Raw genomic sequence first — 23,894 nt, forward strand, 5'->3', positions numbered from 1 at the left:
AGCTGTATAGTATCTCCCGTCTACAGTTGCCCCCATGTTAAGAGTTCAAGACACTTGTAAGTATGGGGCGGCTACGTGGCGTAGTGGGCAAGGCCCTCGCCACGAAATGCTGGAGACGCTGGGCTCGTCAGTTCGAGCCCAGCGCTCCACATTTGCTTTCAGTTTAGCTGGTCGTCCGTACTAATACACATTGGCCGTATTAGGGGGTGGGAAACTGATGGGTGGGGATCGGGCGTTGTGGACAGCGACTCCTACAGGTCGGTTGGTGCGCCTGCGCAGTAGAATCAGGAAGTGTCGGGGGCAGCGTGAGCCTCCCACGCGTTACGCCTCGCCACTGAGAGATCGAGCTGCGCAGGTGAAAAGATGCGACTGCTGTTACCTCAAGTACCGGAGGGGACTTGTGCTATGTATGACTTAGTCCACATTGCAGCCGGCTTGTGGGAGGCAAGAAACAGCGTCCGTGACAGGGGAGGGTTGAATTGGATGATACGAAATTGGGATGGGAGAAAATATAGAAAATGGGAGAAAAAGTGGATAAAAAAAAAAGACACTTGTAAGTATGGGAAGCTTGTAACTCACCACTAGCAGAGATGGTCTCCCCTGCACCCCCTGGTGTCTGGTACATGCCCAGGTCCACGAAGGTGGTGAAAGAGGACTTGCCGGACGCTTTGACCAGGCCTCTGGACTGATACTAAGGAGAGGAAGGACAGAATGACTACATTAAACATACAAGTAGGGCTGCAACGATTAGTCGACATAATCGACGATGTCGATTATAAAAAAATCGTCGACGAGAAATTGTTGCGTCGATTAGTCATTAAAAAAAAAAAAAAAAAAAAAAAAACATTTATTTTATTTTTTATTTTTTTGTGCACTACCTATCTTTGTGAGAGTGGCTTCTCAGGGTTCCAGACAACATCATAACATGATGATCCCATAGCAAATTTTGGACATTGAAACATTGTTCCCCTGCAGGAGATGATGATCAGACTAGACACACAATACATTACACACGCACTCCTCTCACTCACACACAGCGATCAGAGTAAGACACACACATACACACTCCTCTCACTCACACACAGCGATCAGAGTAAGACACACACACATACACACTCCTCTCACTCACACACAGCGATCAGAGTAAGACACACACACATTCACACTCCTCTCTCTCACACACAGCGATCAGAGTAAGACACACACACATTCACTCCTCTCACTCACACACAGCGATCAGAGTAAGACACACACACATACACAAATTACACAGTACACACCTCTCACTCACACAGCGATCAGAGTAAGACACACACACAAATTACACAGTACACACACTCCTCTCACTCACACAGCGATCAGAGTAAGACACACACACATACACACACACACGGACTCCTCTCACACACAGCAAACAAAAGTTATTTAAAGTACACTTCCACTTTAATTTGTATTATTTTATTTATTTATCTTGTTATGAGTGATTGCTGTATTGTTCTTCAAATACATTTTCATTTAAAGTGGCTTAAAGATCCAAATTCAAATGTTTCATGAGTCATTATTTTAATTTGCTATGGGATCATCATGTTATGATGTTGTTGTTTGGTCCTGACAAGAGTCTCAAAGTCTGGGGTGATGGTAGACAAGCAACTCTGAGGTCATGCTCAATGTCCAATCTGTTCCTCTGCTCTGTCTTCAGCTGGACCAGAGCTGAGAAGCCACTTTCACAAAGATAGGTAATTATATAAAAAAGAAAAAAGAAAATAATTTTTTTTTGTTGTTGTTTACATTGGTTTTCGATTAGTCGACTAATCGAAAAAATAATCGGCAGATTAGTCGACTACCAAATTAGTCATTAGTTGCAGCCCTACATACAAGGATGACCAGGTCTATGGACTGATACTAAGGAGAGGACAGAATCAATGACTACATCAAACATACAAGGATGACCAGGCCTCTGGACTGATACTAAGGAGAGGACAGAATGACTACATCAAACATACAAGGATGACCAGGTCTCTGTATGGAAATGTATGGTTGAAACATGCACACGTTCAAACGGCTTTTAACCAGGCCGGACTGGGGAAATCATTCAGGCCAGGAAATATAGTGCAACATATAGCCCCAGTCAGGCCACTTTTTAAGCACGGGTCTGGGGGTCCCCCACCAGGACATTTCTTGTTACAAAGACTTAATTTCCTGCATTCTGGTGCAGGCATTTTTTTTTTATTTGTACCCTTTAAATGCCAGTGTTTGTGATGGCATCACAAATTATTGTTAAAAAACAGGCTAGCATATGTATGATTAGCAACAACACTGATTTTGATGGATTTTCAGTTTTTTTTGTAATGTCAGATTGAAAATAATACAATCTTTTATTGAACTTCAGCCCTGATCATAACACCACATATAAATTTTATAATTCTAACCCTTTAAATGCCAGTGTGTGTGATGGCATATATTTGCAATATATCAAATGCAAAGTAGATTTTACTGGGGGGGATTATTACAGGCTAGCATGTGTCAATGATTAGCAACAACAGTTTTTTGTAAGGGTCCCGCCTCCACCAATCACATGCGGCTCCTTTTATGTGTGTGTGTGAGAGCAAGAGAGAGAGAGAGAGAGAGAGAGAGAGAGAGAGAGAGATAGTTCTCCAACTTGTGTGCGTTGCAGTGATCTCCTGGTTGTTCCCCACATAGGTTATCTAACTATTGCACTGCTGCAACTAGAAACACTGTCCTGGCCTGCTTCTAAGTTCAGTGGCCTGACTGCATTAAAAAATTAAAAATAAATAAAAATAAAAATTTGGAAATCATCTGGCGACCCCCCCGCGGCGGCTCACGACCCTCCTGTGGGTCGCGACCCCGACTTTGGGAACCCCTGGTATAGAAGACTAACTAAATCCTTCAGATGAAGAACCATACACCTCCATTTTAAGTTTTCACTCAAACGATGTTTTCAGACTCTGATGCTAAGCTGGAGTGCTGTGAACATTCGTCGTTGAAGACGGTAGAGGTTTCCGTACAACATTCAACATTTTCGACGACGTCGATTATAAAAAAAATCGTCGACGAGAAATTGTTGCGTCGATTAGTCATAAAAAAAAACAAAAAAAAAAAAACATTTATTTATTTTATTTTTTATTTTTTTGTGCACTACCTATCTTTGTGAGAGTGGCTTCTCAGGGTTCCAGACAACATCATAACATGATGATCCCATAGCAAATTTTGGACATTGAAAACATTGTTCCCCTGCAGGAGATGATGATCAGACTAGACACACAATACATTACACACGCACTCCTCTCACTCACACACAGCGATCAGAGTAAGACACACACATACACACTCCTCTCACTCACACACAGCGATCAGAGTAAGACACACACACATACACACTCCTCTCACTCACACACAGCGATCAGAGTAAGACACACACACATTCACACTCCTCTCTCTCACACACAGCGATCAGAGTAAGACACACACACATTCACACTCCTCTCACTCACACACAGCGATCAGAGTAAGACACACACACATACACAAATTACACAGTACACACCTCTCACTCACACAGCGATCAGAGTAAGACACACACACAAATTACACAGTACACACACTCCTCTCACTCACACAGCGATCAGAGTAAGACACACACACATACACACACACACGGACTCCTCTCACACACAGCAAACAAAAGTTATTTAAAGTACACTTCCACTTTAATTTGTATTATTTTATTTATTTATCTTGTTATGAGTGATTGCTGTATTGTTCTTCAAATACATTTTCATTTAAAGTGGCTTAAAGATCCAAATTCAAATGTTTCATGAGTCATTATTTTAATTTGCTATGGGATCATCATGTTATGATGTTGTTGTGTGGTCCTGACAAGAGTCTCAAAGTCTGGGGTGATGGTAGACAAGCAACTCTGAGGTCATGCTCAATGTCCAATCTGTTCCTCTGCTCTGTCTTCAGCTGGACCAGAGCTGAGAAGCCACTTTCACAAAGATAGGTAATTATATAAAAAAAGAAAAAAGAAAATAATTTTTTTTTGTTGTTGTTTACATTGGTTTTCGATTAGTCGACTAATCGAAAAAATAATCGGCAGATTAGTCGACTACCAAATTAGTCATTAGTTGCAGCCCTACATACAAGGATGACCAGGTCTATGGACTGATACTAAGGAGAGGACAGAATCAATGACTACATCAAACATACAAGGATGACCAGGCCTCTGGACTGATACTAAGGAGAGGACAGAATGACTACATCAAACATACAAGGATGACCAGGTCTCTGTATGGAAATGTATGGTTGAAACATGCACACGTTCAAACGGCTTTTAACCAGGGCCGGACTGGGGAAATCATTCAGGCCAGGAAATATAGTGCAACATATAGCCCCAGTCAGGCCACTTTTTAAGCAGGGGGTCTGGGGGTCCCCCACCAGGACATTTCTTGTTACAAAGACTTAATTTCCTGCATTCTGGTGCAGGCATTTTTTTTATTTGTACCCTTTAAATGCCAGTGTTTGTGATGGCATCACAAATTATTGTTAAAAAACAGGCTAGCATATGTATGATTAGCAACAACACTGATTTTGATGGATTTTCAGTTTTTTTTGTAATGTCAGATTGAAAATAATACAATCTTTTATTGAACTTCAGCCCTGATCATAACACCACATATTAATTTTATAATTCTAACCCTTTAAATGCCAGTGTGTGTGATGGCATATATTTGCAATATATCAAATGCAAAGTAGATTTTACTGGGGGGGATTATTACAGGCTAGCATGTGTCAATGATTAGCAACAACAGTTTTTTGTAAGGGTCCCGCCTCCACCAATCACATGCGGCTCCTTTTATGTGTGTGTGTGTGAGAGCAAGAGAGAGAGAGAGAGAGAGAGAGAGAGAGAGAGAGAGATAGTTCTCCAACTTGTGTGCGTTGCAGTGATCTCCTGGTTGTTCCCCACATAGGTTATCTAACTATTGCACTGCTGCAACTAGAAACACTGTCCTGGCCTGCTTCTAAGTTCAGTGGCCTGACTGCATTAAAAAAGAAAAAAGAAATAAAAATAAAAATTTGGAAATCATCTGGCGACCCCCCCGCGGCGGCTCACGACCCTCCTGTGGGTCGCGACCCCGACTTTGGGAACCCCTGGTATAGAAGACTAACTAAATCCTTCAGATGAAGAACCATACACCTCCATTTTAAGTTTTCACTCAAACGATGTTTTCAGACTCTGATGCTAAGCTGGAGTGCTGTGAACATTCGTCGTTGAAGACGGTAGAGGTTTCCGTACAACATTCAACATTTTCAAAACAGACAGATGGTCCTCTGTCTCAAGGGTTCAATTAAAGGGATAGTTCAGATTTTTGGAACTCTAATCGCATTTCCTACTTACCAATGATATTGTTCATCAGTGGAGTCCTTTCTTGGCACATTCAATGCTGCTCCTCATACTAGCTCCAGCTGCCACAAACCAATGCAAAGTCAATGGGGTCGAGCTTCCATATGTACAAGTTGACCGGCACAGACCAATGCAAAGTCAATGGGGTCGAGCTCCCGTCTGTACGAGCTGACCGAAGCTCACCCAAATGTACTCCACAGTGCAGACAAAGTCGATTTCAGTGAACTTCAGTCAGCTTGTACAGACGAGAGCTCGACCCCATCGACTTTGCATTCCTTTGTGGCGGTCATCTTGTAGGAATGTGCATGACTGACCAAAATCATTTTCGAATAGTCTACTGTTCTTAACTCATTCACGGCCAACCACGACTATAGTCGGGTTTTCGATCGTTTATAGTTTTTTCTTTTATTACATTTTTTTATTCTATACAGTCTCACGGACCTCTATGTTACCGTTGAAAGCCATACTTTGAAACCCTGTTCCAGACTGTGTGTCACATCTAATGTCGTCCGGGCGGAGAATTTAGACCAAGCCAAGTGAATCGCTTCATCTGAGCACTTTGAAATGCGTTTAGCACACTTGAGGCATATCTCGTGCCACTTCATGTCAGGGACGCGATGGACATCAATACTGGAAAACGCGATCAGACAATTGGAATATTCTTTTTGGAATAACCCCGATCAAAGGTAAGGACTATCTGACGTCAATTCCACCTTGATCCTACAATTATTTCACATCGATCCAGCCGATCAACGTATAGTATTCAAAACGAATGCCGTTGCTGGCGATCAGAGCATCAAAAAAACGACCCCCCCCCCCCTTTGATGAATTTGTGATAAAACATGATACCAATTATATACCTTCGATTTGGAAACAGTAGCGTGTCCAGACGAGAAACGCGAACGAAATTCACATAGTGCTCCATAACGCAGCTTCCAGGAATTAGTCAGGATCACTCTGAAACTATACAATATTCACCACGGGATAACACGCGATCGTATACATGAAAAGATTTACTAGTTTTTACATGTTGGACGATAGATAGTGACTGTCAAATGAGCCATAGTATTGTCTCCATAGCTATAATATAGAATATAGATATAGCCCTGCAAACATTGTGACGCACAGCGAAAATCCCTATCTTTTAAAGCGTGGCCCATTGACTACAAGAATGGATAAAACGGCTGGCGCTGAAAGTGTAAGACAGAATATTCTAATAAATTCTATTACGTAAATTCAGTTATTCTTTTTAATAGAATGGATGATTAAAATCAAAGGGTATTGCACATAAATAGGCACTTCAGAATCTGAAGTTGAGATAGTCCTTCAGAACGTTGATCGGCTCAGCTGACAGACAATAAATCAAAATGACACCATTCACCATCGTAGCCTACAATAACAGCATTGCATTGGCCTATCAACCGCTTTTAATAAACAAACAGAAACAGTAGCATGTGCATCTTTTAGATCAATTAGGCTATGAAAATTAGGCTGCCTCTAAATATAAAAATGAATTAAATAAGAATAGTTTGTTTCACTTAAATTATAATAAAAATATATATATATATATTCCCCCCCCCCCCCCCCCCCCCCCCCCCCCCCCGACTCAGACATGAAAATCGAATGTGGAGACTGCCACGACTATTCTATATTTCTAACTAATCCCTAGTACAGACAGGAGCTCGACCCCATTGTCGTTTGTGGCCAATTTAGCTGGAGCTGGAGCATGAGGAACAGCAGGGACCGCAATAATAAGAATAACCACCGGGCGGTTCTGCAAGACGGGAGGACTTACATCATACACCGAGACCTTCCCTGGAGAGGAGTGGGAGCCAGAGTCGGTAGGGGAGTGGGAAGGCTGTACCACATCAGGCAGGTTGGTGTATCCATTGTGGCTGCGCTTCTCTGGCGTCTGTCAACACACATCACAGCAGCGTCTCATCAGACCTCATGCACAGATACAGAGGGAGGCCACGGCCCTCAGGACCACAACACGCATCACAGCGCCTCATCAAACCTCATGCACAGATACAGAGGGAGGCCACGGCCCTCAGGACCACAACACACATCACAGCGCCTCATCAAACCTCATGCACAGATACAGAGGGAGGCCATGGCCCTCAGGACCACTCCCTCATGATCGCCGCCTATGTGCGACTCAGCACCATCTTGTTTGAAAATCCTGGGCAAATACCTGAAAAGCATCTTCTAGGCGTATGTTTGGTTCATAAAAGAATACGAATAAGGAGAAGGTTGACTTTATATCACAGTACCTAAAACTGATGTTATTTGTGTCGTGTGTGTATATGTATTTACTATTTACACTTACTCGTTACTATATTTAATCTAGTTCAATTTTAAATGTTTAATTATTCTTTATTAACACATTGTGCGCCAAAAACGTGATAATTCGTTATTGCCCGCCATGCGTTGTTCGCCAACAACGAATAAACTCGTTTTTGGGATCAATATTTAATTTGTTCGCCATGGCATTCATAATTCATCCAGCCTCCCTCCGGGACTGCAGCTGGACCCTGTCTGATATTGCAACGCCTCAATAACGCCGCCTGGTGGATGTCGGGCGATTTACACTCCAAGCCAAACCGGAAGTATAATGTATACCAATCATATACATTTGAATTTTTTAATATAGCGTGTATAGGAAAGAAACGCCAATCGATAATCTATCATATGCTTCAGGGCCTATAACTCACGTTTTAGGAATTACTGCAGAAAACCTTAAAAACATACTTATATTCTCGACGGTACTAACACGACAATGTATGAATGAAAAAATATAACGTTCCCACATCCGGAACGATAGATACCCGATGTTGAATGGGCCATAGTAATGTCGATATAGCTATAATATTTAAAGAGTTATAGCCCTGCAAAGAAGGTAAACATCTCCATAGGGTTACAGCACTGGCAGACTGGGCATAAGGATGGGTACAATGCATGGCAGACAATGTGTTAAAAATGTATTCCTTATTTATTTTTTCTTCCCCCCTTTCATTATTTAAAAAAAGAATTATTATCATCATTATTTATTTCCCTCAACTCTACTGGCTCTTGTTCTCAGAGAGGAATCTCCTATGTGCTTTGTAATCTACATTTATGTAGATTATTGCATTGTTTATTTATTTTAAGAAAGGGAAAAGTAAGTAAGTTTTGTAAACCAATTACAGGTTGTCAACTTTTCACAGGATGTTTAGAATCTTTCTTCAGAATTGTCTGTTTTATTGAAATCTGCACAGCAGTAGTTTGTTTACACTTCCAGAAGTATGACTAATACTATATCCCCCAAAATAAATAGAAGTGAATGAGGAGCCCCAAAAAATGGTGGTGGTCGCTAGCTCACTTGTAGATGTCTTTAGATAAGAGGTAACACTGCAGATGTTTGACCAGTTATATATCCTTCTAAGCCACCCAGCTATATCCGTTGAAGTGTGTCCTGTCTCACCCTCTGCACCAGCATGGTCTGGTCCCCGTAACCCCCCGCCTGCTCCACCTCGCCCTCCTCCTCGTGGACCACCATGGTGTTGACAGAGTCTGTGTCCGCATCGCGGTGACTGAAACAACAAGAGAGGACAGGAAGTCAGAGCAAAGAGAAGGACAGAGGAAACGGAAAATGGAAGAAGAAAGACTTTTTCAGTGAGTGAAAAGAAAACATCTGACAGCAGATAAAGGGACACCCCTGACATTTTTTTTAATTTGTTATTTTTCCACACCGGATTCTTGTTAACAAAAACAAGCCTAACACAATTAAGTCCTTTTTGGACATGCACTCAGGACAATGCACAGAGAATCAGCATTGCCCGGAGTTGCCTTTTCGGACATGTAGCACACAACATGCAATTCTCCAGAGCAGATGTGTTCCGACATGTGGAAATACTGCGCTTGGTTTAGGCGAGGTTCCTCTCTCCCTAGCAGTTACTCATGAGTCTAGATGAGTCTTACTGCAAAAGCGGGCCATTCAGAACCTTTTCAAGGCTGGTTACTATGAACACGCAAATCCATTGTTTATAAAGTCTCATATTATGAAATCTAATGATTTGGTTTATTATAAAACTATGCAAATAATGTACAGAGCTAAAGCAAAGTTACTCCCAGACGGGGTGCAAAAGTTTTTTTTCAATACATGAAAGAAAATATGATTGGAGAGATATTTGTAAATTTACTGTTCAAAAAACTAAGAAAGGGATTAAAGGAGGTGTACGGTATTTCTATTATTGGGGTTAACTTGTGGAACAATGCTGATATACAGTTAAGAATGAGTAATTCGGACTTCCGGTATGAGAGCAGACGGGTAACACGTGCGATAGAGCTCCTGGTCAAATGAGCGAAAAAACGGATAAAAAAGGACCCGAAAAGTAATTAAAAATGAAAATGCACACGAGAAGTAAGGAAGAGACAACGATTGTGAAGGAAAGAGAAATGGAGAACACACGAGAAGAAGAGAATTTGAAGAAACAGAGTCCCCGAAGCGAAGCCGAGAAAAGACAGGCGGAAGAAGGGGGAGGTCCCGCTGAGGCAGACACGGGAATGCCAGGATGGGCCGTGGTCATGCAGGCCGGGATACTGGAGAACATAACAGCGGCGATAAAACTGAACACGGACACGATAAGGAATGATATTGGGAAGCTACGGGAGGAATTGAGGAAGGAACAGGAGGACTTCAGAGGTGAAATGAATACAGAACTCAAAAGGGTGGAGGAGAAGATGGCGGAACAGGACAGAAACGTGACCGAGTTACAGACTAGGACGGCACAAGCGGAGGAATGGAACACGGAGATACACGAGGTATTAACATGTGCGATTCAGAAACAAGAACAGATGGAGACAAAGATGTCGGACATGGAGGGGAGGTCACGGAGAAATAACATCAGAATATGGGGATTGAAAGAAGGAGTCGAAGGGGAATCGGTGACCCATTATGTAGAAAAGCTTATCAAGGAGCAATTGAAGGAGACATGACTGGAAAAAATGGAGATTCAGAGGGCCCACAGGGCGTTGGCTCCGAGACCGAAACCGGACAGACCTCCGAGAGCGGTGATTATTAACTTTCTGAGATTTGAGATTAAGGAATTGATACTCAGAACCGCGTGGACCAAGAAGATTGAAATCGAAAAGAAAAGACTATCGTTTGATCACGATTACTCGACAGCGGTAGCAATAACACGCAGGTCCTACGCGGGACTGAAGAAAACTCTGAAAGAAAACGGAATGAGATTCCAGTCACCCATGACCTCGCTAAGGATTCACTGGGAGGAAGGGACGGTGACGTATGCGACGGCACGAGAAGCGGCGCAGGAGATGAGACGACGGGGGATGCAGATGACGGAGGACGGAGAAGGAAGGAGACAGGAGGACCAGACGCAGAGCCTACAGCAGAGATTGGAGGGGGCACGCAGATGGACCAGAGCAGGAGACCGAAACCAGGGAGAGGAGGGAGGAGAGAGGAGAAGGCTGAGGTGAAACGTGACAGAACGAGGACGGAGACGGATGAGGAGGCCAGAGACGGAGAAGGAGGGGAGAGGAGGCGGGAGGAGGCGAACGGATGAGTACACGCACAAGAGATTGAAAAAACTATTCAAATAGAGACAAAATATAGAACTGAAATAACATATGCATAAACACACATTCCCAGGTAGAGGCAGGATATAGAAATGAACATAACGTATACATGGACACATAATACACAAGCTGATGGAGGAAATAAATGGAAATATAACTAGGTTTGATAGGCGAGACACAGAACATACTGAAACAAATACATAGACACACGCTGTGAGTAACACAGTTGGGAGGGATTAAGGGGATAAATGGACATCACATAGAAAATAGAGGAGAGGAAAAGAAAGTAAAAAGGGGTACACAGGAGACACCGCACACGGGTATGGGAGGAAGGAGGGACATTGAAACATATGAGTCACATTGAGAAGGACCAGGAAAAGAGGGTCTTTGGTCAGAAGGAAGGACAGAGCGCTTATGACCAGGAGCTCGACAGCAACAAAAAAAAAACAGTAAGAAAGCTGGACAAATATGACGAGCGATTGGGGGTAAGGGTTTCAAACCCCCAAGCCGTCAGGAGGGGGCCTCTCGCTAGGAGAGCAATTACCCCTCACCCACCAGCAGGGGACAGGGGGGGACACAGGGACCCCCCGAACGCCTTGGGAGCACTTTATGTAAAGTTTATGTTTTTTTTATTTATGTTAATCATTATATGTATTCGGTGAAGAGAGCGGAGGCTCCAACCGGAGGGGGGAATGAGTGTGACATGGGGGGGACTGACAGACGAAAGAAGAAGAAAGATGACAATGGTTAAAGGTATAAAAATTATGTCGTTAAACGTTAATGGAATGAATAATGCGATAAAGAGGGGCAAAGTGATGTTGAAATGTAAAAAAAGTGAGATGGAAGTGATTTTTCTGCAGGAGACACATTTGGTAGCACAGGATCATGAGAAACTGAAGAGATTTGGATATGAAAATGCATACTATAGTTCCTTTAAACAAAACCCGAGGAGAGGAGTAATCACGTTAATCAAAAACAGTCAAATTTGAATTGATCAAGGAAGTAAGAGACAAGGAGGGAAGGTTTGTGCTGGTGAAGGGGAAAATGGAGGGCCAAATGGTTACGTTAGTGAATGTTTATGCACCCCCAGAGAGTGAGAGGGATTTATATGAGACCATTTTTGATATGATAGTGATGGAACTAGAAGGGATATTGATATGCACGGGAGATTTTAACGTAGTACTGAATCACGACCTAGACACCACGAGTACTAGAAAAGGACGAGCACCCACCAGTAGATATATGAATATTCAGATGACGGAAATGGGAATTACAGACGTTTGGAGGGGGATGCACGCCATGGACAGGGAATACACACATTACTCACACCCACACGTGACATATGCGAGAATAGACTACTTTTTGATGACGACGGGGGACAGTTACAGGGCACGGGAGAGCAGTATAGGAGTGGCGGACATATCGGATCACAGTGCCATATATCTGACAGTAGATCTAGAAGGGAGACGGAGGAACACGATTTGAAGACTAAATGTAGGAATATTAAATAACAAGGGGGTGGTGAGTCAGATCAAGGAGGAGATAGCCAGATATAAGGAAGAAAATGACAACGGGGCGGTAGACCCGAACATTCTATGGGACACACTGAAGGTGGTGATAAGGGGGAAATTGATGGAAAAAACAGCAATGCTGAAGAAGGCCAGAACGGAGACATATCACAATCTGATAGGGAAGCTGAAGAAGCTAGAGGGGAGACACCAGATATCAAAAGAACAGGAAACGCTCGGAGAAATCAAAGAAGTAAAGGCCAGGATAAATAGGGAATTATTGACGGAAATAGAAAAGAAAGCGAGGTTCATGAAACAAACGTACTATGAAGGGGGACCAAAATCGACCAGACTGTAGGCTAGGAGAATTAGGACGCAACAGAAGTTGAACACGATACACACAATAAGGGATACAAAGACTAATGAAATATTGAGGGACCCAACTGAAATAGAGAGGACATTTAGAGAATACTATGAGAAATTATACACACAGCCAAAAGCAGCGGGAGAAGAGGAAATAGAAACATATCTGGAGAAGCTAAGAGTTACCATCGATAGGGAAAGAACAGAATGAAGAATTAAATAAAATAATTACGGAACAAGAACTGGAAGAGGCAATTAGTAGAGCTAAAAACAACAAGTCTCCGGGGAGCGACGGATTCCCATCGGAATTCTACAAGACATTTAGAACTGAATTAGCACCCATGTTAGGGGCGGCGTTCAGACACACGATGGAAGAGGGTAAAATGCCCCCCTCGTGGAAGGAAGCCATAATCACCACGATACCGAAGGAAGGGAAGGATAGGGAATTATGTAGTAGTTTCAGACCTGTGTCCATACTTAACGTGGATTACAAGATGTATACATCGATAATATCAAAGAGATTTGAGACGTTTATGCCAGACATTATAGATGAAGATCAAACTGGATTTATTAAAGGGAGACAGACACAGGACAACGTGAGAAAGACATTACACATAGTAGAGGAGATACAAAAACAAGGGGGTAGCGCGGTACTGATTAGCCTAGATTAGAGCTGCCGCGGTATTGATTATTTCCTTATCGCACAAATTTGCAAAATATTTCCTACCGCCGCGGTTTTTACCGCACGCACAAAAAAAATAAAAAAATAAAGTTTGAATGCATTTTTTTTTTTTAGTAGTAGTCTACTCTTTATAGCATATAGCCTATAGCCTGCCTCTAGTCTAAATGTCTATCTTTAGAGGATGACTTTGCAGCATGAATATTGTTTGGGATTCGGCAAGCACGCATTAGTTATTGAAAGTGAAACACGGATGCGCAGTTCACTCGGTGTCGCGGGCACCCCCCCGACCCTTTCTTATTATTATTACTATAAAGTTACTACTTTATAATAAAGGCATTCGTTTTGTGGCATTGACATTATATAGTTATGCGTTCAATAACATCAGCGTATTTACCGGACCATAGCAAGCAATACTCTATTCATATCTCAGTTCCGTTCTTTGCTCAGAGCGTGCTGACTGCTGAGTTGTCCCATTCTGCGGTCTGTTAATAACGTTTTCAATCAGACAAGTGTATAGAACGAAGGGCTTTTATTATAACATTCGTTGCAGACAGTAAAATCATTATGTCTCGTTTAGTACTCCTGAAGAGCGATGATAGTCCACTCCGGCGGAGAGTTAAAGCTAACGTTATTAGCTGTTGTGATGAACTGACATTCAGGACGTAAAAACGTGTGACGCGTCTCTCTTCTGACCAATCAGTGGTCTGCAATGTTTCATGTGACTTTTCTGGTACCCAATAGGGTCGCTTGGAACCTCGATAGACGAGTAGGGTATATCTGCAGAGCCGCAAGCCCAACGAGAGGAGGGTAAATTATTATTATTATTATAAAAACCAGCGGTGACGCGGTATTCAGCCTACTCTGCGGTGGCCGTGATGTAACAGCGATACCGCGGTAATGCGGTAATCGCGGCAGCTCTAGCCTAGATGCAGAAAAAGCATTCGACAGTGTGAGCTGGACATTTTTATATAAAACATTGATGAGGTTCGGACTGAACGGGAGGGCGATGAAGATGATCAAGGCGCTATATCAAGAACCGACAGCGAGGGTTAAGGTGAATGGCAGCTTGACGGATAGAATCAGATTAGAGAGGGCTACCAGACAGGGATGTTGTCTCTCACCGACGCTCTTCGCCGTTTTCATAGAACCACTGGCACAACTGATCAGACAGACCGAGGACATTAAGGGAGTAAGGATAAAGGGAACGGAATATAAACTAGGCCTATTTGCAGACGACGTGATAGTATACATGAAGCAACCAGACAAGAGCTTCCCGGCACTGATGGATCTACTGAAGGAATATGGCCACTACTCAGGATACAAACTAAACGTGACAAAGACACAGACCTTAGCATGGAACTATACCCCAACGACGGAAATTAGAGAACAGTAAGATAAGATGGGACATGGACAAGACTAAATACTTAGGGGTGAACATCACGAGAGGGGTGGAGAAACTGTTTGAGGCGAACTATACACAGATAAATCAGAACATCAAGAGAGACTTAGAGAGATGGACAGTAATGCCCTTGGACTTCAATTCAAGAATAGAGGTCATTAAAATGAACATACTATCAAGGTTACTGTACCTATTCCAGTCACTACCGATACAAATACCACAGAATCAATTCAGGGAGTGGGACAGACTGATATCGAGGTTCATATGGGCGGGGAGGAGACCACGGGTCAGATATAAAACACTACAACTACCAAAGGAAGAGGGAGGGATGGCAGTACCCAGCCTACAAGATTATTACTATGCAGCACAACTGAGGGCAGTGACGTGCTGGTGTAACGACAGATATGAGGCAAGATGGAAAGACATTGAAAAAGAAGGGGAGGGATACAAGGTACAAGCTCTGGTGGGAGATATGGAACTATTTAAAGAGAAAGAGGGACTATTAGATCCAATCACCAAATGCACCTTGAACATATGGAACAGAGTAGTAAAAACACACAAATTGGAGAAGCAGTCAGGGGTCCTGAGATGGGTAGCACATGACAAGAGATTCAAACCAGGGAGGTTAGACCATGGATTCAGAAGGTGGGAGAGGGGGGGGGGGCAACAGCGATATGCAAAATGATAGAGAAGGGGGAAATGCAAACACTACAAAAATGTAAGGAAAAATTTGGACTAGAAAACAAGGACCACTTCAGATATCTACAGATTAGAGATTACTATAATAGAGAAATAAGAGGGGACAAGGAAGAAGAACAGAATGGAATAATTAGGATGATAGTAAGGGCATACGAAGGAGGGAAAGGAAGGGTAATATCAGCACTGTACCGGGCTATAATGACCAGCAAGGGACACACGACCGATTATATAAGGGAGAAATGGGAGAGAGAACTAGAGATAGGAATAACAGGGAAGGAATGGGGGAACATATGCGAGGTGCAACATTCAACAACAGGATCGAGGATATGGAAAGAATTTGGATGGAAAAACATAATCAGATTCTTTATAACCCCAGAGCTGAAGGGAAAATATGCACCAACACAAAGAGCATGCTGGAGGATGTGTGGGAAGGAGGGGGCAAATCACACGCACATATTCTGGGGATGTCAGAAGCTGAAGGGGTATTGGGAGGAGATAGGGGAAACAATGATCAGAATATTAGGATACAGGTTACCACAAACAGGACTGGTGCTTTACTTAGGAGACCTGACACACGAGGGAATACAAGGGGGGGACAAATATTTAATAAAGATAATGTTGATAGCGGCCAGAAAAGCAATAACGAGACTGTGGTACAAGGAAGACCCACCGACAATAGCACAATGGGTAGGAATAGTGGAAGAAATACAGGATATGGAGAGGATAACACACATGCTGAGGTTACAGGAAGAAAAATTTGGGGAAAGATGGGGAAAGTGGGAGGATTATAAAGGGAACGAAAACGACATCACAGAGGAAGAACCAAATGCAACAAAAGAGGGCGAAGGGTAAAGGAGGAAAGAAGTTCAAGGAGGGTCTCTGAACCCATGTCACACAACTATGCTTTAGTTAGCATTTTCTATTTTTTTGGGGGTATTACAATTGCTTTATGTTTTTATACTTTATTATTTATGTCTGTTTAACGGTGTGATATTAATATTCAGGGATGATGTGGTTTGTGTATGGGTGAATCAAAAGGCAAAGTGAAAGTTAATTAAAAAAAAAAGAAAAAAAAAGAAAGGACGAAGGATAAGGGAAGAAAGAAGCTCAAGGAGGGTCTCTGGACCCAGATCACACATACATGCCTTAATCAGTATTTATCATCTTTGAGTAGGAATTACTTGTTTATGCCTGTTTTAACACAATCAGCCTTTGTATTAAGTACCTGGAAAACAATTGTAGGGGAACCAGACAACTAACCATGACAACTAACTAACCAGACAACTAACCATGATACCCATGTAAATATTTATGTGCACTGTTTTTTCTTTTTGTTTTTATTGTGATGTTAGTTTCTTTTTTTTGTAAGTGCTGTTTGTCTAAAACTGTTAATAAAAATTTAAGTTAAAAAAAAAGAATGAGTAATTCGCTTTTGGTTTTTAAGAAAATGGTTTGTAAAGCTATTGTTGAAAACTACAAGGGTGAATAATACTGTTTTTTTTGCTATTTTCTTTTAGAATACTGTTTGAGTCTTATTTTTGTTAAGAATATAGGACAGGCATATATAAGCATTATGCTTCAGGGCATGCGTCACCTAGCTCACATTTCCAGCTGAAAAACACTGGCAGTGCGCCGGTAGTTTTGGGATGAAGCGCATCTTGTAGCGAGATGACAGAGAGAAAGAAATCTAGCGACAGCCATCTTTTTATCGTATTTTACTGCCGCGGTTTTGCACATAGCATATTTTAATACACTTTATTGTATATTAATTATATATATAGTTATTGCCTGACACCACAGTTCGCCCTTTGCTTTTTGTTAGTGTATTCGTGTAGTTTAGGGCTGCACGATTTTGGGAAATAATCTAATTGCGATTTTTCTGACAGATATTGCGATTGCGATTACATTTGAGATTATAATTTTTTTTAAGCAGCCCCACAGAGGTTTATTGTAAAATGTGGCTTGCATCTGGCCTACGCGGTGGGTCTGTTCGGGACATCGAGTCTGACATTTTTTCTTTTGACCTGGGAATCGATACCGGTACGGTACCCAACGGTACCTTTTTTTCTGTACTTTACTCTCCCTCTCTGAAATAAACTTCACAACACAATCTAAAACCCCTTACCTCCCTCTCCCAAACTGTTCCTACAAAAAAAATGTTATGTTGCATGATCATGTATATTTATTTTGTATTATAATTTTTTTTGTGTTTAAATAACATTATCTGGCAATCCTCAGTAAATACTATCAAACTCCTCTGATGTCAGACCAGATATGAGACGCGTGCACACACACACACAGAAAAGGAGAATGGCTTAAATGATTTTAGAATACTTCAGCTAATGAAGTTAAATGTTTATTATCATCAACTATCCAGTTCGTTTTTATAGTGCAACGTTTTCCTACTTTTCTACATTAACCCTTTAATCGCCAAGGACGACTTTAGACGTCATTCCTCGCCATGCGTAATCTGCCAATGACGTCGTACAGCATCTTTGAGATCAATATTTCAAAAATCTGTCATGGCAATCATATTTCACCCACGGAGACTTGAGACTTGCTGTTGATCTCCCCTCAACTCTCCAACGGTTCAAGACCGCCATCTGGTGGCCGATCGGCGAATTGCCAAAACCGGAAGTGAGCGGCCGGACGTGGTGGTCACCCTTATTTCGTCCGGCCACTCGCTATCGCTCGCGGGACTCCATCTTGATACACTGGATATCGATCCGTTGCCAATAACTCGATAAACAACATGATTTGGACGTATATAGTATTATACAACCTGGAACTGGACCAACTAGATCGACATCCCATAATAACGATCTTCTTGCTCCACGCTGATCGCCCAACGCTACGAGGAAGCTGCGGTGAGTTTCAGCGTGTTTGATTATTATACAAACTGCTCTGATCAACATATCACCCATACTACATAAATGATTTAATGTCAGCCACGGACTTATTAGCTAGGAACAGCTTTCTCAAGCTTCGCACCTTGGGCATGGAATGGGCTACAGGACCATTATCCACTCTCTCTTGGTGAATTTAAATCTGTATTACATAACTTCCTACAAGAAGAATGTTGCTGCTTTCTGTAGTCGGGTCCCAACTGCAAAATTACTGTATTACCCTGTATTATACACTTTTACTATCATGTATGTAGACTATTCTGCTTTGTGTTTTTGTGTTTACATGTGATGTATTGTATATTGTATACATGCACATTTATTATGTTCGTGTGTGATGTAGCGCACATTTTATTGCTGTGTGATGTATTGCAAATGTTATTGCTGTCATCTTGGCCAGGTCTCCCTTGCAAAGGAGATCTTGTATCTCAATGGGACTTCCTGGTTAAAAAAATAATAATTAATTGCAGGCTTGGTGATTTGATAATTGCATCATTCGAAATCGCGATTTCGATTAAAAAACAATTAATCGTGCAGCCCTAGTGTAGTTATTAGTGTATTTGTGCCCTCATACTGCTCCTGTCTCTTGTGGGTAGACAGGCAGGCAACTCCGGTGTCAGGTTACAAACAGAGTGGTAGATATGATTGGCTGTGATTGGTTGTCTGAAAATGCGCTCAGCGCATCACTCTGAAAAGTTCCGAAAGTTTCAACTTTAACACTTTCAGTGCCAGCAGGGGGCGCACGATTTAGTGCTTGAAAGCCCACCATCCACTTCAATGTTAGGGTTAATAACGCCTAATCTATGTTTTAAATTATGGCTATGTGTCTAATCTGCCCGTCGCTTATCAATTACTCATTTTCCAGTCAACATTGTCGAAGCGGGCGGCTACGTGGCGCAGTGGGCAAGGCGCTCGCAACGAATGCTGGAGACTGGGCTCGAACAGGATGCCTCGGGGGCGGGGCCCCTCCAAAGCCCAGACCCCCGACGCTGAAAGAACGAGCCGAGCAGGTGAAAAGATGCGACGGCTGTTACCTCGAGTATCGGAGGGGACTCGTGCTATGTATGACTTAGTCCACATTGCAGCCGGCTTGTGGGAGGCAAGAAACAACGTTCGAAGACAGGGGAGGGTTGAATTGGACGATATGAAAATTGGGATGGGAGAAAAAGTGGATAAAAAAAAAAAACATTGTCGAAGCGGATTGTTTTTTTATCGGTTCATTTTCGTTTTATAGCATTTTGAAAAGCCCTCGTTTTCAAGGAAAATAAAAAGATTCCATGATAATAATAGCCCTTTACTGGAATATTCTAGAACGTTGTCATTTTTCAGCCTATTAATGAATAGTTTTCAAATAAACGCTAGATTATCGATAGTATATGTGTACGTATGCACGCTATATAGGCGATCTGAAAAATCGATTCCCTGATTTCCTCAAAGCCATCGCGCACACACACACATAGGGCGAACGCTGAGAGCTCAGCGAATACAACTCTGATTATCCCAAGACTTGTAAAATAGATTCCTTACCTCAGATCAGATGTTCTCCAAAAAGATCATTCCAATTCCTGATCGCCATTCCAAAAATCGATCGCTTTTATTTAGGGATGTCCGATATTATCGGCCTACCGATATTATCGGCCGATATTGGCATTAAAATGTGATATCGGAAAATATCGGTATCGGTTTTACATATATATTTTTTTTTACATTTTTAGTTTCAAGTTTCAAGTTTCTTTAATAGTTGTCATACAGAAGTACAGAATACTTTTGTACAAAATGCTTCTTACTGTTGTTATTTACCCAGACAAGCAAGTAAGAACAAATTCTGATTTTATTTATTGTCAAAAGTATGCATAATGTTATGTTAATTCCACAACAAGACATATGTAATGTTAACCCTTTCTCTGCCACGCTTATATCCATCCTTATACCATCCTCTGCCAGCTCTATTTGTCTATGGAGATGTTCCCCTTCTTTGCAGGGCTATAACTTTTTAAATTGTATTGCTAAATTGACATTACTATGGCCCATTCAACGTCAAGTATCTATCGTTTAGGATGTAGCAACGTTCTACTTTTTCATTCACATATTCATACTAAAATACGGTCTAAAGTATAAATATGTTTTTATAGTTTTCTGCAGCATTCTGCAGAACGTGAGTTATAGCCATAAATACATATATTAGATCATCAAATGTGGTTTGATACCGATTGACGTCAGATTACAAATTTCAATTGTACAAGGTCCTAAACGTCATGCCTCATCATCTGCTGGTGACCGGAGGGGGGGGGGGGGGGGGGGGTTTATAAGTCCGTGGCCGACGTTAAATCATTTATGTAGTATGGGTGATACATAGATCAGAGCAGTTTATATGGATAATAATAATCAAACACGCTGAAACTCACCGCAGCTTCCTCTGACCGTTGGGTGATCAGCGTGGAGCAGAAAGATCGCTATTATGGGATGTTGATATATGCGATCCATTTCCAGGTTGTATAATACTATATACGTCCAAATCATGTTGTTTATCGAGTTATTGGCAACGGATCGCTATCCAGTGTATCAAGCTGGAGTCCCACGAGCGATAGCGAGTGGCTGGACGAAATATGGGTGAGCACCACTTCCGGCCGCTCACTTCAGGTTTTGGCGATTCGCCGATCGGCCACCAGATGGCGGTCTTGAACCGTTGGAGAGTTGAGAGGAGATCAACAGCAAGTCTCAAGTCTCTGTGGGTGAAATATGATTGCCATGACAGATTTTTGAAATATTGATCTCAAAGACGCTGTACGACGTCATTGGCAGATTAAGCATGGCGAGCAATGACGTCTAAAGTCGTCCTTGGCAATTAAAGGGTTAATTACCTGAAATTATTCCGTTTTGGGGGGGGGGGGAACCCTGCATATATCGGTATCGGTTGATATCGGTATCGGAAATTAAGCGTTGGACAATATCGGTATAGGTAAAAAAGCCAATATCGAGCATCCCTACTTTTATTGATCCAATGCTACATACTGTAAACACATATTCCACGCTGTTCTGATGGGGCTAGTTTACCAACGGGAAACTCGATTGATGAAATATGAATTCAGATAGCTAATAAAAAAATAACACGCTAATTGTCGTGGTGGGCATTCAGGGGGCGGGCTGATAACACGTGTTATGTCGTGGTGGGCACTGAAAGAGTTAAACGCTGGGTGCGGCTGCACAAAAAAACTGAAAAGCGCTGAAAAAAGAAGCCGACTGCAGCGCATTTCCTATAGGCGGCAGCATGCGGCCGCATACGCTCCCTCCCCATTGGGAACAATTGCCAAAAGATGCTTGCGCCCAGAAATATGCGGCAGGTGGATCCAAGCCCTCAGTCTGTACCTTTTCAGTCACTGTAAAAATCAAATATTGTTAATGATGGTGTATATTGTATTGTGTGAGATGATGACTGAATAAACTACTAGTCTGTAGGACTCTCCTCCTCCTCCTCCTCTCTCTCTAGCTGTTACTCATGAGTCTGTATCTCCTCCTCCTCCTCTCTCCCTAGCTGTTACTCACTGGTCTGTGGGGCTCTCCTCCTCCTCCTCCTCTCTCCCTAGCTGTTACTCACCGGTCTGTGGGGCTCTCCTCCTCCTCCGCTCCCTCTCCACTCTCCTCGCTGCTGTCACTGCTGTCTGAGGAGGAGGAGTAGTCGTTGGCCTTGACGGGGGGCCTCGGCTGTTCCTCGGCACGCTCCTTAGCGTACAAGCCATGGTCCTGAAAACACACACACTGGGATTTTAGGGGAACAGAGGGGAGTTGGAACAGGTGGAAGACGTGTATAAAACGTGCAGATCTCCACTTCATACACATGGCAACTACAGCAGCAGGCTCCTCCCACTTCATGAAAGGTAGGAACACCACCCTCTGAACTGACTGAACTTGAGCATGGAGCCATTCTTTTCTATGGACAACACTTGGGTTTTCTACCATGAGGAGGATATCCCCAGTTGGAGGATATCCCTGTGGAATGTGCAACAGAGACACTTGATTGCTTAATAAAATTTTCAGTAAGATAAAATTGGCTTCCTATACAGAAACCAAACCAGCTTTGCTTTGATTGGTAGGAAGAGAGTTGTCAAAATGTATAGACATGCTGTGGCCTCAACCCTTAAATCCTTGGATTAGTCCATCATTCTGCCCTCAGATTCATCACGAATGATGGATACGACACTCATCATTGTGTCCTTTATGAGAAGGTTGGTTAGCCATCTCTGACGGAGAGGCATTACAAACACTGGTATTTATTCATTTTTAAGGCCCTTATTGATAAGCTACCTCCTAATACTACATCATTATTGGAATAGAATTTTGGTACCTATTGAACCCGTTCTAGTGACTGGCTGGTCCTTAAGGTCCCCAGAGTTTGCTCGGAATAGGGTAAACCTGCATTTAGCTACATGTATGATGCCCCTAGCTCATGGAATGAACTCCCAAGAGTCCTTAAAGCTTTAGATTCTCCCTTCTGTTAGTTTAAAACCTTGATCTCCAACATTTGTCAATCAAGTTGTACGTGTTTTAATTGATTTGTTATCTTTGCCCTTTGCCTCGTCTTGTTGTCTTATTGTTATGATTTGATATGCTGTGTGATTTGATATGGTTTTTTGGGCTTATTACTGTATGTACTTTCAATGTGACTGAAAAATACAATACAAAAATACAGTCAGGAAAAAGGCCACTGATGAACCTGTAATGTTCGGTCCAGAGATCGACTGCGATGTGAGAGATTATGCATTTTCCTTCACAGAGTGCACATCTTCTTGAAAGTCACTTTTATTAAATATTTCCAGTGATGATTGGCCGAACATAGCAACAGTAACCAAGAGAGGGCAGAGCTCAGAATCGGTCAGCAGTAGGGCTGCACGATTTTGGGAAATAATCTAACTGCGATTTTTCTGACAGATATTGTGATTGCGATTAAATTTGCGATTATAATATATATATTTTTTTAAAGCAGCCCCACAGAGGTTTATTGTAAAAAGCGGCTTGCATCTGGCATACGTGGTGGGTCTTTTCGGGACACCGAGCCTGAATATTTTTCTTTTTACCTGGGAATCGATACCGGTACCCAATGGTACCTTTTTTCTGTACTTTACTCTCACTCTCTGAAGTCTAAACTTCACAACACACAATCTAAAACCCCTTACCTCCCTCTCCCAAACCGATCTTGTATCTCAATGAGACTTCCTGGTTAAAAAAAAAAAAATAGCGTTTATTTATTTTTTTGCGATTTGCTAATTGCATCATTCCAAATCGTGATTTAGATTTAAAATCGATTAATCGTTCAGCCCTAGTCAGCAGCAAAATATGTCTCTGA

The 23,894-nt window shown here is 42.2% G+C and overlaps 1 protein-coding gene across 2 annotated transcripts in view; it reads right to left on the bottom strand.

Moving 5' to 3' along the window:
- mink1 (misshapen-like kinase 1) overlaps positions 1-23,894 on the bottom strand; it is a 255,643-nt gene that overhangs the window by 49,941 nt on the left and 181,808 nt on the right. For both annotated transcript variants that reach the window (XM_084320845.1, XM_084320846.1), the window contains 4 exons: positions 22,149-22,294; positions 8,886-8,994; positions 7,218-7,334; positions 580-691 (listed from right to left, as the gene is read on the bottom strand). In XM_084320845.1, coding sequence (XP_084176971.1) covers positions 580-691; positions 7,218-7,334; positions 8,886-8,994; positions 22,149-22,294 — 484 coding nt within the window. The remainder of the gene's footprint in view (positions 1-579; positions 692-7,217; positions 7,335-8,885; positions 8,995-22,148; positions 22,295-23,894) is intronic.

The sequence above is a fragment of the Notolepis coatsorum genome (assembly GCF_963971535.1).
Source record: "Notolepis coatsorum genome assembly, chromosome: 8".
Lineage (NCBI taxonomy): Eukaryota > Metazoa > Chordata > Actinopteri > Aulopiformes > Paralepididae > Notolepis > Notolepis coatsorum.